General features: G+C 31.7%; 1 protein-coding gene across 1 annotated transcript; it reads left to right on the plus strand.

The window, feature by feature from the left end:
* Positions 1 to 6,216: 6,216 nt before the first annotated feature.
* On the plus strand, positions 6,217 to 8,061 carry HELRODRAFT_77867 (hypothetical protein; the record flags this gene model as incomplete). Its single annotated transcript, XM_009018258.1, has 5 exons — positions 6,217 to 6,285; positions 6,483 to 6,623; positions 6,957 to 7,119; positions 7,258 to 7,398; positions 7,532 to 8,061. Coding segments are annotated over 5 exons (1,044 nt in total), but the record flags the coding sequence as incomplete, so codon positions are not given.
* Between the last annotated feature and the right edge of the window lie 9,159 nt (positions 8,062 to 17,220).

Below are 17,220 nucleotides of genomic sequence, written 5' to 3' on the forward strand. Positions count from 1 at the left end.
TCTTGAACGTGTAAGCTCAAATTTTTTACAGTTTGGTTATTATGAAAAGGATTTAATTTATTTGTCCTTGAATAAATTATTTTTAAATAAAATTTCACAGTAAAATATCTATTTGTACTTTTTTCTCTTTTAAAATATGTTTTGTTTAACCGAGCAAATTGTTCCCTGTCACTAACAATTAATAAACATATTTTCACACGCTAGGCGTTAATATGTGGATTTAAAACGCAGCACTACAAAGAACGTCAGATGATACGATTCGATTCGATACGATACGATGCAATACGGAACAAAACGAAGCAATTCCGATACAGTGGATAATTTTAAATACGCACAGTCAACCACATCACATGAGCACACACACGCTCATGAAGACCTTCACTCAATTGTATAGAAGTGCGTGCTAGATTTTGTGGCGGTTATATCAAAAAATTTGTATAGAAAAAAATTAATTGAATTCTATGTTCTAACAAAATTTTACTTTATTTTTCAAAAGTTGCGATCTATGGGTCGCGAAAAACGAATCAGGGCAGGTACAAAATAATGAGATACTGATAACGATAATTCTGATGACGATGGTGATGATGGTGATAACGAAAGAATGGTTTTGGTGATGATGAGTGAGGAAGATTAAATTGGAATGAAAGCGCTTAGGCATGTCGCCACAGTTGTTGCGTCTGTCTCCTATGGAATCTTTTTTTTCTGTTGTAAAACATGAAAAAATATTTTTTACCCAACAAAAAAAAATGTTTTATAATAATTGTGGTATGCTGTTGTTGTTGTCGCCGATATAACTATGGTGATGGATTCATTTATAGTGATGGTTTCATTTATGGTGATGGATTCATTTATGGTGATGGTTTCATTTTTTTGTGACTCCATAGTTGATACCATCCGCGTCACTTATTTGATTATATTATTAAATTTCTTAATTATTAATGAGTGTATATTGTTTTTAATTTATTATATTTTTTAACAAATATTGAAAAAATAATCTGAAGACTGACCGAATCATAATCTGGCCATCGTTCATGTTTAAGAGACAGCCGCTACTTAGTAACGACCATTCATTCATCATTATTGAATTTAATTCAGCTGCAATTTGTTAAGATCACAACATGCGACAAGGAAGGCTTTCAGTATTTCACAGTGTTGTTGTTTTGGAAAAAATGCTATTTTCTCCCAAAAAATCTTTTGAGGTGAGGAAAGAAATTTAAAAGATATCTTTCAAACTTCGCGTTTGTCTCATTCCCACCTTTGTGATACGAAATAAATTTGGTAGAAAATGATTTATGGTGACGTTTTTCGAAGTTTATTTCAATTTTGCGTGATGAAAATCTGTTATAAATTTGGATTTTTAAAAAACTTTTAATTATTTTGACCAGTGGAAAGTTCTTCAGTAATTTTATTTTAAACTTATTAATTGTAACATAAACTTTTAATAAGAATATGTATGTGCCATTATTATAAACTGCAATCAATTTTACATTGTTTGTCAATCATTCATTAACGAACATTTTCAATAAAGTTTTTTAATAGTTTATGGGCTCTTTGAGTTTTATACACACATATACATCATCCACATACACACACACACATGCATATCCACACACACACACACACACACACACACAAACATATCCACACACGCTCACTCACGCACATACACACACATACACATCTTCATAAACGCCGATATTTCCATAGGTATTCTAAATACTTGGCATCAGGCTTTGAAAATTACAAAAGTGAAAAAAGAGTTATTTGTTTTTATTTCTATATTTCTATTTTGCTATATTTATCTGAAAAAGTTATTATCCAATTATATTTCAAATTCGATATTCTAAAAATAAACCTGAAATATTTTTGTTTTCAATTATTTAAAAAAATAAAAAGATTGGAAAATTAAATTTTTCTAATAACTTTCCAGGATTAAACAGAATGAAATCTGATCGTATAATTCAATAAAGAGCCGATGACAACAACAACAAAGATGACAATTACGAAACTCGTGTCAAAATTAATAATGAAGATGACGACGACGATGATGATGACGACAAAATCTTCTTGTTTCATCTTTCTCTTCATCTTCGTCGTCGTGAATATGACATCAGTTTTGAGTGCCACTCAATCGGATGACGTACATTACGAATATGAACATTACAAGTTTGGATTAATTACAATAAAATAGTTCATATTTATTAAAATTATCTATACATTACCCTTTTCTAGTCAATATTTTTCACACACTGAATGTAACTACACGTGAAACAATACATAGACACACATTGAATGCGAAAGACGGGGATGTCTTTGCAATGGAATCCGGTCACCGCTATAGCAATGTCAGGCTCTTTACCGTTACACCACCACACCGTCCATTGTGTAAAACTTTTGTTTGACAAGCATGTACCTCAATAGTTATGCAAGTTTTTGCCTCTGATAATAATAAAATATCAAAATTCTAAAAATATAACAATTTATGCGTATGCACATATTAAGCCTGAAAATTTTGAATAAACATCATTTCATTTTATTTAAAAAAATTATGACGACTGATTTCTTCTATTCATTCATTTATTTGTTCATTCATTCATCATGTAGCTCACATCTTCAAAGTTCAAGGTCCTTGTCGGACCTCGTTGATGACCTCTTTGACGAGTCCAAATACAACAGTAGAGCCAGGCCAGGAGCCGATTCAGGTGGTTGTGAATATGTGATTATGATGATGATGGTGGTAGTGATGATGATGATGATAATGATGATGGTAGTGATGACGATAATGATGATGATGATGGTAGTGATGATGATGATGATGATTATGATAATGACGATGATGACGATGGTAAATATGATTATGTTATGGACATATGAAATGAAAATATTTTAAGAAAACTGAAAATGAACTTTTTGTAATACGTCAAACGTTTCTCTATCACATTTGCTCTTCGTAGTCTGTTCCTTCCAATCTAATTCGTCCTAAAAAAAAATACGTCATAACGAAAATCAGCTATACAAATATCTCTTAAAGATTTAAAATTAGTCATTCAGCGGATTATGATGTCTTGGTAGTATGACGCCACGATTGCTTGAGAGTAAAAGTTGACTCCATGCTTTTAATTATTTAATTAAAAATTTAATCAATTTGTTCGTCAATTTCACATTACGAACGCAAAGTAGACCACCTAATTGGTGAACACGTGCAAGTAGAAACAAACGTACGAGAATCTGAAAACATGGAAACCCGCAAGAGGCTTAATACCCTTAAGAGCATTACTCTAATCTTATTATCCATCGGCAGTGGGGAAATTTCGCAAACAACATTCACCATTCAACGTATCAATCAAACGACAACTCTTTACAAAAATACAATTTCCATTATGTACCGTCAGTAATTTTTTCCATTTGTGGAATTTTTTATCTTCCTTCTTAAAAATCTTAAAAGACCGTTCATTTTTCAAAATTTTATAAATCATGTAATTATGTGTTTAAATCAATTAAGATTTTATGTAAAAAAAACATCAGTTTTCGATCTACACACACACACACAGACAGACAAAACACACACACGCACATACACACGCACGCACACAAAACACACATACACACAGACAGATGATAAAACATTTCTAAAAGTACAAATTATACTTATTAGATCACACCTCACTTATTGGAGAACTATTTCAAGAGCTGCAGCTAAGATTCGGAGGATAATTTAAGAAGCAAACCAAAAAAATGACTTGCTAAAGATTGTTTCAAATTGTAGTTTCATGTTAAAAGATGTCATGCTGAGATATGATTGGTCAGCCATTTACTTCCGGAACATTTTCCATTTTCAAAATTCAGTGAAATTATCCCGTCTAAAGTTAATGATCACCCTCACATCATCATCATCATCATCGTCGTCGTCATCATCATCATCTATTGTTATTATTATCATTACCATCATCATCATCATTATTATTATTATTATCATCGTCATCATCATTTTCTTCTACCATCAGCAATGTTTTCCAACGCTTTAGTATTTTATTATCATTATTAATCACATTTTATTAATATTTCGATTTTGTACATGAAATAAAATAAACATCATTGATATTGAGTTAGTTATATTAATTAATTTATTAATCTACTTACTTATTTATTTATTTATTTCGAATCTTTCTTCAATATTTTTCAAAGACATCAACACACACACACCACACACACAACACACAAACACACACACAAATAAAACAACGCACCATATTAGACGGGGATAGATCTCTTTGCAATCGAATCCAGTGTCTCCAATATTAGTGCCCCCAGACACTTTACCGCTACACCACCGCGACTCTCTTATATTATTATCATTTCCATTTTCACGTCCTAATTTTCAACATAGTCGTTATCACATCTGCTAAAATCACCATCAGTAGCATGTCGTCGTTTTCATCTTCTTCCTACTGGTTGACATTATGTCATCATCGTCAAATTCAAAGCGGTCGACATGGTTTGTCTGCGGTCGTCATCATCATCATCATCATTCTAGTCATCATCGTCATCGTCGTCATCACCCTTGTTATCACTATCGTAGCTCTAGTTATCATCGTATCATCGTCGTCGTCGTCATCAAACTCTTAGTTGCATTGTATAAAATAGGATTAAACTGAAAACTTTTAAATTCAATTACATTTTCATTGTTATTCAGAATGGTGTTATTCATTCATTCATTCTTCTAATCTTTTATTCTTTCATTTGTTCATTTGTTCATTTATTCATCCATCCATTCATTTATTTATTCATTCTTTCAATTATTCATTCATTCATTCATTCATTCGTTCATTCATACAACTTTTGAATGTGTAGAAACTGTTATAAAATGCTCGTTTTAAAATGCAATTACTTCAGTGTGCTTTTCTTTCAACCTGAAACTTCTTTACACTATGTCGTCTGTATGTGTGTTTGTCTGTGTTTCTGTGTGTGTATGTTTGTGTGTGTATGTTTGTGTGTGTGTAGTATATAGATATATGTGTGTTTTTTTATTTTCCTATGTATAAAAATGTTTACGCGCAAGTAACGCAAACATATAATGAATTCCATATTTACATAGTTTTAATTACATTTAAGTAAACCAGGCTGGCAAGTGTACACAAAAAGTTGTTCCCTCATTCTCATTTGCGTGCACGGCAAACATGCATCCATCAGCAAACATACGCAACGCACGTACGCCAGCAAACTGTTAGTCGTTAATTTGGTGGTGCATGCCTGATGAATATTCATGTTCATTTTAATAACATGAAAGCATTTGCACTGTTTTATTAACGACGTCTCATTTATACCAATTTATTTCTTATATTCTCCTCTTTCAATATTACCATATATAATCACCCTATATATAAATATATTTCATATATATAAATATATATATCATTGCATCTCATCAGTTTAGTGTACAATCGTACATCAAATAACTGCACGCAAATTGTACCCGAGAGTAATTTTGCTTACTGCATTCATGTTGTCTGATATGAAAGACATGTCATTCTCTAATAATTTCCATCAGTTTAAATCTCCAGTCGTTCGTTAGAACCATCTGCCTCTGCAAGTCGTTCCACCAACGTGCTACTAACGACTTATAAAAAATTTTGTTATTTATATACCATCAACGCATTCCTTTTAATATTTAGTTATTTTATTATTATTTATTTATTTGATTTATTTATTCAATTATCTCTTCAGCATCTCTCGGAGGTGTCATTAACAAACACACGTGAATCAACGCATCATACACTTTTGCATGTGGCAGGCGGAGATCTTTTTTGCAGTTGAACCCGGTCATTGCGATTGAAATGCCAGGCACCTTAACCACTACACCGTCGTGCCACCCAAAATTAAAAAACAATCAGAATGAAATCGCAAAACGTAATTTATCGACACCTTTTCATAGTATTTTAAAAATTTATGTTTTTAATTGATTAATTTATTAAAAAAGTTTTTAAATTATTTAATTGTTTCAAATTCCACAAAAAATTCCACAAATCATTTATACATGTTTAAGATAATGTCCTGTATAATAAAAAACAACAACGACGAAACAATTACTCTCAAATGAATTTTTATCATACAATGCACGTCAATAAATAAGATTTTTCGCAAATATCTGACAATTAATTTGATTAATTTATTAAATTAAATGCAAACCAATTAAATGTGGCTGATTGGAATGTTGCAGGAAAACCATTGAAAGTCTTCATCAACCTCAATGTCAATGACATCAGCTCCATCAGTGAGATGAAGATGGTCAGCTATTTTTTATTTGCTTTCTTGTTATTCCATTTTCAAAATTTTCACTCCACAAACAAATTATATTTCAATTTAATGACATTGTTTAAAAATTAGACTAAATCACTTTGTGCGTAGAAATATTTGATTGAAATCTTTTTTCATAAAAGTTTGAATTTATACCAAACATCAAATTCCATGATACAAACTTATAGGAATTTTCGACGACTTTGTACCTGAGGCAAGTGTGGAAAGATGAGAGGTTGGCCTACAGCGAATCAGACCGAAACATCACACTGCACCACAAGCAGTTTGATCGCATGTGGACTCCAGATGTATTCATCAGAAATCTTAAAGTTCGTTCTCTTAAACATGATACCTCTAACATGTTTGGATCAAATTATTTATTTTGAGTTAATATTTACAGGTCACATCGAACTTAGTTTGCGAATTAATTGCATATTAAATCATTAAAAACAAGTATATCTTCTGAAGTTTTCGAATGAAAATAGATATAAATTTTATTTTTTAACGTAACATTCCTTACTATAGGTATTTATAGATTTTATTATTTAATGTAAAATTCTTTACTATAGATCTTAACATTGTTTGATATTTGCACCGTCGAAAATTAATTGGATATCTGGTTCCATACAGCCTGCCTCATCTTAACTTAATTTCTAATATAGTCAGGTTCGTTTCACACAATCACTGTCCCCAATCGATTGATCCGCCTCTCGCCAGATGGCACAATACTTTACAGTCAACGTCTAACCTTGACCCTGGCATGTGACATGATCCTCAACAAATATCCAATGGACAATCAGACGTGCAAAATTGAATTCGGAAGTTGTAAGGCTGTTTGTTTATAGCTGAAAATGAATTGCAAAATTATTGTAAATTTTCTATTTGGATTTTTTTCTAGTTGTTAGTGTACGATTTTTGAATGTAATGTGGGTATAATATTTTCAATACGACGTAACGTTTCAGACGCCTACACGACGGAGGATCTGGAGTTTGAGTGGAGGACTGATGCGACTGCAGTTGAGGTTAACGAAGCCATCAGCCTGCCGGAGTATGAACTAAAGGATGTCTCGCATGTCGTTTGCAGTCAGAACATCAAGAGCACTGGTTCCTAAACTCGCTTGAATTGAATATTTTGTTCTGCTTTTTCTATTATATAAAAGTTTGAAAAAATATTATGTAAAATTTGTAGCTTTTCTTTGTCATAAAATTATTGAATTGTTATATTTTGAAACTTCAGGAAGCTTTCCGTGTCTGAGAGCATACTTCCACTTGGAACGAAGATTGAAGGCATACGTCCTTTCAACATTCCTTCCGAGTCTCCTAGTTGTCCTCCTTTCCTGGGTCTCATTCTGGATCGACTTGGATGCAGTCCCAGCACGGATATCTCTGGGCATCCTGACCATGCTGACGATGACGACCCAAAGTTCTGGCCACATGAGGGGTGTACCTGCCGTCTCCTTCACGAAGGCCATCGACGTTTGGATGGCAACCTGCTTGGTCTTCGTCTTTGGCTCCTTCATCGAGTATTCCGTTGTTAACGTTTTGGCCAGGAAAGAAAAGGCTGAAAAATTACGCAAAGCGAGATCTAACGATGAAAGGAAGGGAGAGAATGTCTCTGATGAAAAGAGTGAAAGTGGATTGAAGAGGGTTTTGGAGGATGACGATCAAACGAAAAATATTTTGATTGTTCCGGTCGACGCAAAAAATGTTCGTGTAGTAAGTTGCGGTTATTTTTCTGTTTTCAACCGTTGCGATCGTGGATGTTGAAATTAATCTGATATTCCGTAATTTACATCTTTGTTAAAAATTATTTATTTTTATATTTCAACGTTGTGTGTTTTTGTTGATCTTGGAATGTGAAAATTTTACATTTTGGTGTGTACAATTTTTGCGATTATGAAAAAATTAAGAATATCATAGAAATATTTAATTTACAGCGACTACCTACACAACACAGTTACTCCTGGTATTCCATATTTCAACGGAAAAATGGCAACCAAGCAGGCGATTGCATGGAGTGTCAGGTAGGTACTTCTTCTTACTTTTGTTCCAATTGAATTTATTTCTATAGTTGCTAATAATCCCAGAAGCGAATCTCTTTTTATTATTTAATCCATATCTTGCCCTTAAACGCAAATTTGATTTTATTTACAAAGTTTTAGTTTTTACTTAATTCCAAATTATTTCATTTCATTAAAGTTGTAGAAAAAATTTAAGATTATTTTTTGCTTTTTGTGTTCATACGCTAACTTTGATTAGTTCTACTTGTTAAAAAAGTTAAATAAATTCTGCAATTATCTTTTATTGACTTGAACGATAATGAATTTAATAGCAATAAAATAACTAGAATTAAATGAAACTATTTGAATACAAACAGGAAATGATACCATTGACAAAAAATTCGAAATTGACCGACGAAGATCAGCGTTCCATACCCAGCTGTACACCATCTCCTCAAATCATTCCCCGCCATCCATCCAACAATCCATTCTTATCTCCAACCAATCAAGCACTGCCCCCACAACAACAACTGGACCAGACAGATTTGATCCACGAACCTCGTGTCATGCTGACTTCTTCTGATTCACAGATGGGCTGCTGGAGCAGAATGTTCGACGCCAGGGCTCAGGAGAGCAAGGCACAAATGGTGGACTGCATATCACGTGTTCTCTTCCCAGTCACATTCCTACTCTTCAATTTCATCTACTGGCCATTCTATCTACTCTTCTGATGTTCAACAAAAACGTAATGTGGGAAAATTTCAGATGAATATACCGGAGGGAACAAACTTGTTCACCATTGGTTTTAACCAAATAAACATTGAATGAATGTCGTACTAACAAATATTCACATTAATTTGATACGAACGTTCATTGTATTGTTTGTGTTCTGTCAAAATGTTCATCATCAGACCTTCTTATTCCATCCTAATCAAACTAATGTCTTTCAAATTATATAATTATATGACTTTCTTGTGAACTAATATATACTTTATATAGTATGTAATTTGTGTTAAATAACCAATTTTACAAGTTGCTTGCTAGGTTGTGACGTTTATAAATGTCAACAAAGTCATACATATCCATTTTTTTAAATTAGATATTTAGCTAGTTTAAATATTTTTTATAACCTAGTTTACTACGTTCAATTAAATATATTACCTACGTAAACTGATGTGAATTCCTCGTTTTTAGTAGCTGGCACACGCACTATCAGTATTAATCAACAGTTAACATTATTTATTGTGTATCTCTGTAGGGACAACTTCCACACACAATACACGGTGAAATAACTATAACATTGTTTTCCAGTTTTGACGGCAAATATTTCAGTAAGTTGTTAACTTGCTTGAAAGTTATTTTCAACTGAACTTTACTATTTTTAAATTAAATTAACGCTTTGACGAAAACCAATAATTACTCATTAGTAATGTAAAATGAAATAAATTTATTTTTTAGAAATCATTTCAGTTCTTAATTGTATGTTAAGCACATAATGTATCGCGATCTATTATTATGTGTTACACACACACACCACACACGCGCACACACCATACACACACACGCACGCACATACACACACACGCACACACATGCACGCACACGCAGAACCAGACTTAAAACAGAACAGGTACCCTAGGATATCTACAAAAAAGAAAATTAATATAACTTGTTAAAATGTTACAAACGCTTTTTCTTACGAAAGAAGTTGTTAAAAAATATAGAATAAATAACCTTAAAAAGGCTACCAACTTTTTCGAAGGTAATTATGCCATGGTGATGCTGAAAATTATAAGAAATTAAAAAGATGAAAGCATTTGCAAAGTAGTTCAAAGCCTCAACTGTTAACCAGAAACCCTCCCTTTTATCGTTGCATTAGGGCCACCACACCTCTAAACTCGACCCAGTTAAACACACATTAATTTTATATCTATAAACACTAAACAGACACTTTCATTTTCAGACATCACAAATTTAAAAAAAGTCGTATTAATATTTTTTTGATATTTACTGATATGTATACGTTTCATGAACTTTCCAGAAAGCAGGTATTGAAAAATTTAACCAGAGGTACATTTAAATATGAAAAAGTATTATCTATTTTTGCCATTCAAATTATTTATTGCATAAAAATGTTTATTTTAATTTATTTATTAGTGGATTTCATTCAAGTATTATTTATAGTTATGAATGGTTCATTTGGTTTCATTTTATTAAAATTTTTTCAAACCATCCAGCCATCTATCGAGTCATAATAAGAACCGATTGGATGAACAAGATGTAAAATGTATAAATTAGTTTCATTGTTGTCGTGTTATCTTTTTTGGAATGTTGTAGTATTTTATTTGACATTACTTTGGAAAACAACCATGAAATAAAATTTATTGAAAAAAAACAAACTTCGGTTACGTGTAAAATTTGCTAACGGTGATTTGCTCTTTCATTGACAAAGCATATTAAGATGGTTGGTGCTAATGTTAAACTGACTGCTGTCGACAATAATAGCACAAAGGACATACAAATTTTTTTAAATAAAAAAAATATTTTAACAATTCTTTCTTCTCCTTTCTCGTGCCTTATCCTTTCAGGACATTGGCAGCCATCGACCTCCACAAAACCCGATCTTTAACACTTTGTAGTAGTTGAAATGTGGTGATACTCAACAAGTGACTAAAGAACTTCAAAAATCTAATTTGTTGTTGACCGCGATCTCTTTTTTCTGCTATCTTTCAAGTGGTTGTAAGATTTTCCATTTTTTCCTTCCGCATGATGTGACCAAAAAACTTTAACTGCACCCGTCGGATTCTCTGTTAGTAATTTCCTCTTTTCATTACCGGGCTGTTTTAATACATCCTCATTTGAGGTATGAGAGGTCCAACTAATTTTCATAATTTTTCTCAAAAACCACATCTAAGAAGCCTTAAATTTTTTTCCATTTCTTTAGAAATTTTCCAGGACTCAGAGCCGTAAGTTAGCACAGGAAAAATGCAACACCCTAACAGTTATAATTTTGTGGATATTCTGATTTTACTGTTGGTGAGAATGTTTTTGTTTTAGAATAGGCATCTTTTGCCATAGGTATCTTTCTTTTGATATTCATATAACATTTACAACCTAGGGTAATCAGATTTCCGAAATAATTAAAGCTGTTGACTTGTTTCACTTGTTTACCATTAATGATTATAGAGCAGATCAGAGCGGGTTTGCTTTTACTGGTAACCATGACTCTGTTTTGTTGATATTAATTTGCAAGCTTTTTCTTTCACTTACAAAAACCAGTTTTGAAACAATTGTACAGTTTTTCCATTGAATCTGCTATAAGAACTGTATCATCAGCATATCTTACATTGTGTATATTCACACCTCCAATGGATATTCCCGGTAGATCTTCTATCTTTCTCATGATGATCTCACTATAGAGATTGTACAGGTCTGGAGAGAATACACAGCCTTGCCTAAAACCTTTTTTTATTTCGACAAAACTAGTCATCTTGTTACAAACTTTCATCGCTGCTCTTTATTCCCAATAAAAGTTTTTGATAACTCTCGTGTTTTTGCCATCAATGTCCAAATTTTCCAATATTTCCATAAACTGCACGGGTTTCACGCTATCGAAAGCTTTGGAGTAATCGACAAAACATATATAAACAAGTCTTTTTCATTTCAATCGCTCGCTCACGAGTAACTCTAAAGTCGCATTTCTTAATTTTTCAATTCAAATGAAATATCTTTTTAATTTTTACCTCATTTAAAGACATTTAAATTTATAGTTATTTTAATTCACATCATAATAATTCCATATAAAACAAGCGGAAATACACTCAAAAACTCTCTCTCTCTCTCTCTCTCTCTCTCTCTCCCTTTCTCTCTCTCTCTCTCTCTCTCTCTCTCTCTCTCTCTCTCTCTCTCTCTCTCTCTCTACACACACACACAAAAACAGGAATGAATTCACTCGATGAAAAGATTTTTGAATGATTTAATTTCTACGGAGAAATCTAACAAAACAGACAATTCCTACTTCTGGCATAGCATATTTATTTAAACTTCTATAATTAAACGATAGCAAACTTAATATTGCTAAACAATGCTGCCTTTATATTTGCTTACACTTCTCAGTATTCAAGTTTTTTCTCTCGTAATAAAAGCACAATGTTCTTATTTCTGTAAATTTGAACGTACACCAGAGCATAAATCAAATTGATCTAAAAAAATTGCTGTTTTATTGAGAAATTTCTATTAATTTCTTGAAGTTAGTTTAGTACGATGAGAAATATTTCAATAATTTTTCAATAAAACACTATTCAAAATTTTACAACTATTACAAACTTCATCAAGAAATAAAGTCGGATATAAAATAACGATTGTATCAGGCAGTTTGCAGTGAAGTATGAATGTAAATAAATGATGGTAAAAGCGATGATAGTGTCTCCATCAGTGATAGTGCATCATATGGATAAATACATCTATTAATGTAACCAGTTAGAAATTTCTAACAAATTCCCCAAACAACTTATATAACAATTTTCTTTCCAATGGCTTCAGTCAATGGCTTTCCATTCCAATGGCAACATTCAGTACAAGAAAGTAAATTTAGGAAGGTTTGTTATGAATTATGCTACTTTTTTAAACGACAAATATGATAACATTTTGATTAAATCTCTAAACAGTCATTCCCGGAAATATAAATAAATAATAATAATAATAATAATGATAATAATAATAATAATAATATTATTATTATAAAAATAATAATAATATTATTAGTATTATAAAAATAATAATAATAATATCGTTGGTGATAAAAACAAAAAAGACATAACCGGCATAAAACTAACAATAAGATTGTGAGGATGATGGTCTGTGAGGTCTCAACAATAACGTGATGATAAGAATGATGACAATGAAAATGAAAGGATGATTAGGGTACTTTAGATGGTGACTGACAATGTGATTTTGCAACCATGTAATGGTTACAATTCTAACGAAAAATAATTTATCTTATTTATTATCATAATTATTACTATTTATATTAATATTATTTTTATTTTCATAAAGTTGGATGTGTAACTATCAAATAAATATTTTACAATTTTTTATTGCTATTAATACCATCATCTGAATAAGTTTCGCTTATTAATAATAATTGTTATAGATCAATTTTACAACCATCACTACTAGCCAACCATCTCTGAATGCATGTAAACATATGGAGGCCTATTGAAATAACCAATAAATGGAGTAATAAGAATGGATTATATTTGCATAGAGCCCTTGTTAGAACAATGATGATGATGATGACGATGATGGTGGTGATGGTGGTGGTAGTAATAATGATAATGATGATGATGACGATGATGGTGGTGATGGTGGTGGTAGTAATAATGATTATGATGATGATGCTGGTGGAAATGATGATGATGGTGGTGGTAATGATGATGATGGTGGTGGGAATGGTGATGATGACGACGACGACGACGATGATGATGACGATGATGATAATGATGGTCGTGATTGTCGAGTGCCACCTCAGCAAATAGAGCCAGATTGTTACGACTACAACAACACAAAGGAGATGATATCAAATAACAATTTGTAGTTGTGTAGCTGTTGTCGCCAGCACAACACTCTCTTTCAACAACACCTTTTATGTTGGAGTACGTATTGATTTCTCTGCGTGTTTTGGCTACTAAATAATAAATATAGGCATACATGAATTTTATTTTTGAAAAAGCCCTACTCTGACAGACGTAATGTAGAGTTTGAGAGAATATTCAAGAGTCTATTTGTTTTTTACAACTACGTTGATTACACAATTAAAAAAATCATTTTATTCTTTCTTAATAGGTTATTGTAAAATTGTTACAAACGATTCAGTCAGACGTCCATGAATAATATTTACAAATCAACAACCTGGTCGAGAATATTTAAACGATTTACGCAAGTCCAATTATAACAATGAGTTATGGTGGTGGTAGTAATAATGAACACACTTATTTGGTTAAGTAGTTAGTTACCTTTAAAACAAGTTTTACACAATTATTTTTGTCCTAGCGTTTTTATCGTTACGGTTTGAAAAAATGTTGATAATTGTTTTTGCATGACGACGACGACGACGATGATGATGATGATGATGATGATGACGATGATGATGATGATGATGATGATGACGATGATGGTGATGATGATGATGATGGTGATGGTGATGATATCATTTTCATATAAAGAATGGTGATGCTTCCATTTTACAATCGAAACTTCACTGTCACGTCACAGCTACAATAAAAACTAACATTCAATGTTATTCAACATTGGACAATAAAATTCAAAATCAAAATCCACACATCAAACCATAATAAAATTTATTATTATTATTATTGTTGTTGTTATTACTACTACTACTACTACTACTACTACCACTACTACTACACTACTACTACTACTACTACTACTACTACTACTACTGTTGTTGTTGTTATTATTAGTAGTAGTACTAGTTGTAGTAGTAGTAGTAGTAGTAGTAGAAGGTAGTAGTAGTAGTTTTAGTCTTAGTAGTAATAGTAATAGTAGTAGCCTCAGTAGTAGCAGCATATGGCACGCATCGATGATACAATGTTACTTAACAGTTGTAAATTAATTTGTTGTTAGAAAATCTGTAAAGAGGGCATATGCTAATTGTGAAATATTACTAATGAAAGTGATGACGTCAAAAGTGTTGATGATGATGATGATGATGATGACGTTGTAATGATAATGATGATTATGATTATGATGGCAATAATGATGATGATGTATTTGTATTGTTGTGTGTTTGTTGTTTATGCATATGTTTATTTGCCTACATGTCACAAGTAGATGATTTGTATAAGGAGAGTTTTCCATGTGTTTGTGTTTGTTTGTGGAAATTTTCAACTTATTTATTATTCTGTTTGTTTGTTCAATCATCGTTCTTCTCCATCTAATTTATTGCAAACCGCTTTTGGAATTTGAAGCAATTTGATGAATATATAGTTATAAATGTTGAATATTGATTTATGCTAATGATAGCCAATCACACATCTGCATTTGAATGAATGACATTTTATTAGCACGCCTCTTTCTAACAATGCCGTGAATATAAGGCAGACATTGTGATCTATCGTATAAATTTTGCTAAATTTATTAAGAATCGCTTAGCGGAGTTCATTTGAATATTGATTGCTACGTTTCTCTCATCTTGATGCTCTACTTCGGATAAAATAAATCTCACTACTTAGAAAATATTCCAACAAGTGAAGTTAGTACTCGAGTCCTGTTTTACATTTTATTAAAATTTTTGATGTAATCAACATTTGCGTACTTTATGGGCTTATTCATTTTTGCATCAGATCAATAGGCTTTCTTCAACGAATGACGATCGGGGAGAGTTAATTTATTTGTCTGCGTGTTTGAGATGTGAAATATTTTCCAGTGGCAAAAAATTTTCATTTCACCGCTAGTGGTGTTATCGATTAATAGGCATGTTCGTTAATTTTTGTATTGAGTTGAAATGAGTAAATGTTTATTCTATCTCACTTTTTTAAGACTTTCTATTATTTAACTTTACCAGGAACGATAAAACGAACAGCTTTATTTCAGCTGCATTTGTTTGTTTTTTTATTTTCACTGCTCTTTTCTTTAAATTATTCAAATAACAAATACTGAAAGATATCTGCTCAAAATACTCAAATCACTCATGATCGTCCACATATCTGTGACATTGTATTTTATATTTTAAAAAATTTAAAATAATCATTTCCATGCGATGTAATGCTTTGTTTGCAATGTTCTCTTATAACATCAAAACACAACTCGTGCCTTTCCAAGCAGGTTAAAACTAATGTTAAAACATACGTATTTAAGTGCATAACACATTTATGCTCTGCTAAATTAGAAACAATTAACTTCAAATTTGAAATCTAAATCTCTTAACCAGTACAAATAAAAGTGGATGTTATTATTCACTAAAAAGTGTTCAATCAATTAATTATCTGACCAGTACATTTTATTTTAGAAATGCAGCGTCAATCAATTTTATTGAAACAATTACAACATTACAGATTAGTGCTAACACGCCGCGAGTAACTTAGTCACGTATTCTTGCATGCAATCAATTGAAATCTTTTCACTTCTCACACACTAACTAACAACTAAACTTCAATAAATAAGAAAGCATGCAAATACATAAGCTTGAACAACAAAGTTAAATCAATCATTCATTACAATAATCTATAATAATGCTTAAACCTAAACATTTATGAACAACAACACGCACCAAAAACAGCAACAACCTTATAACATAAATAAAGCAATAACACAAAAGACGCAACAGACCACAATAACGCACATATTCATACATTCATTCATTCGTTCGTTCGTTCGATCATTCATTCATTTGCTCATTCGTCCGTCCGTCCGTCCTTATGTTCGTTCATTCATATAAACATTAATTCCTCTTCTTAATTCATCCATTCATTCGTTCGTTCGTTTAGTTGTTCGATCGTTGGCTCATTCATTTGTTCATTCATTACTTTATTCAAACTTGTTAAGATAACTGTTACGTAATTTTATAATATTTTAATTAATTTTGGATCATAAATGTCTGTCTATTTAGATGTGTTATGTAAATATATACATAGAATGTATATTATATTTAGGTATTTATTTATTTATATATGAACGTATTATATATAAGCAATCATATATACACATATATACCATATCCACAGCAATACATTCACACACAGGACCATACACAAAATTACACGTACATATACACAAACGCATGCAAACACAGTGGCGGATCTAGGCAACAGTGACTGGGGTTGCCAAAAATTTGAAAATGTTTAAATTTTCAAGAGGGGGGAACCAAAATTTTTACCGGGGGGAGCAAGATTTGTGGTAGTGTGGC

Source organism: Helobdella robusta, assembly GCF_000326865.2.
Source record: "Helobdella robusta unplaced genomic scaffold HELROscaffold_21, whole genome shotgun sequence".
NCBI lineage: Eukaryota > Metazoa > Annelida > Clitellata > Rhynchobdellida > Glossiphoniidae > Helobdella > Helobdella robusta.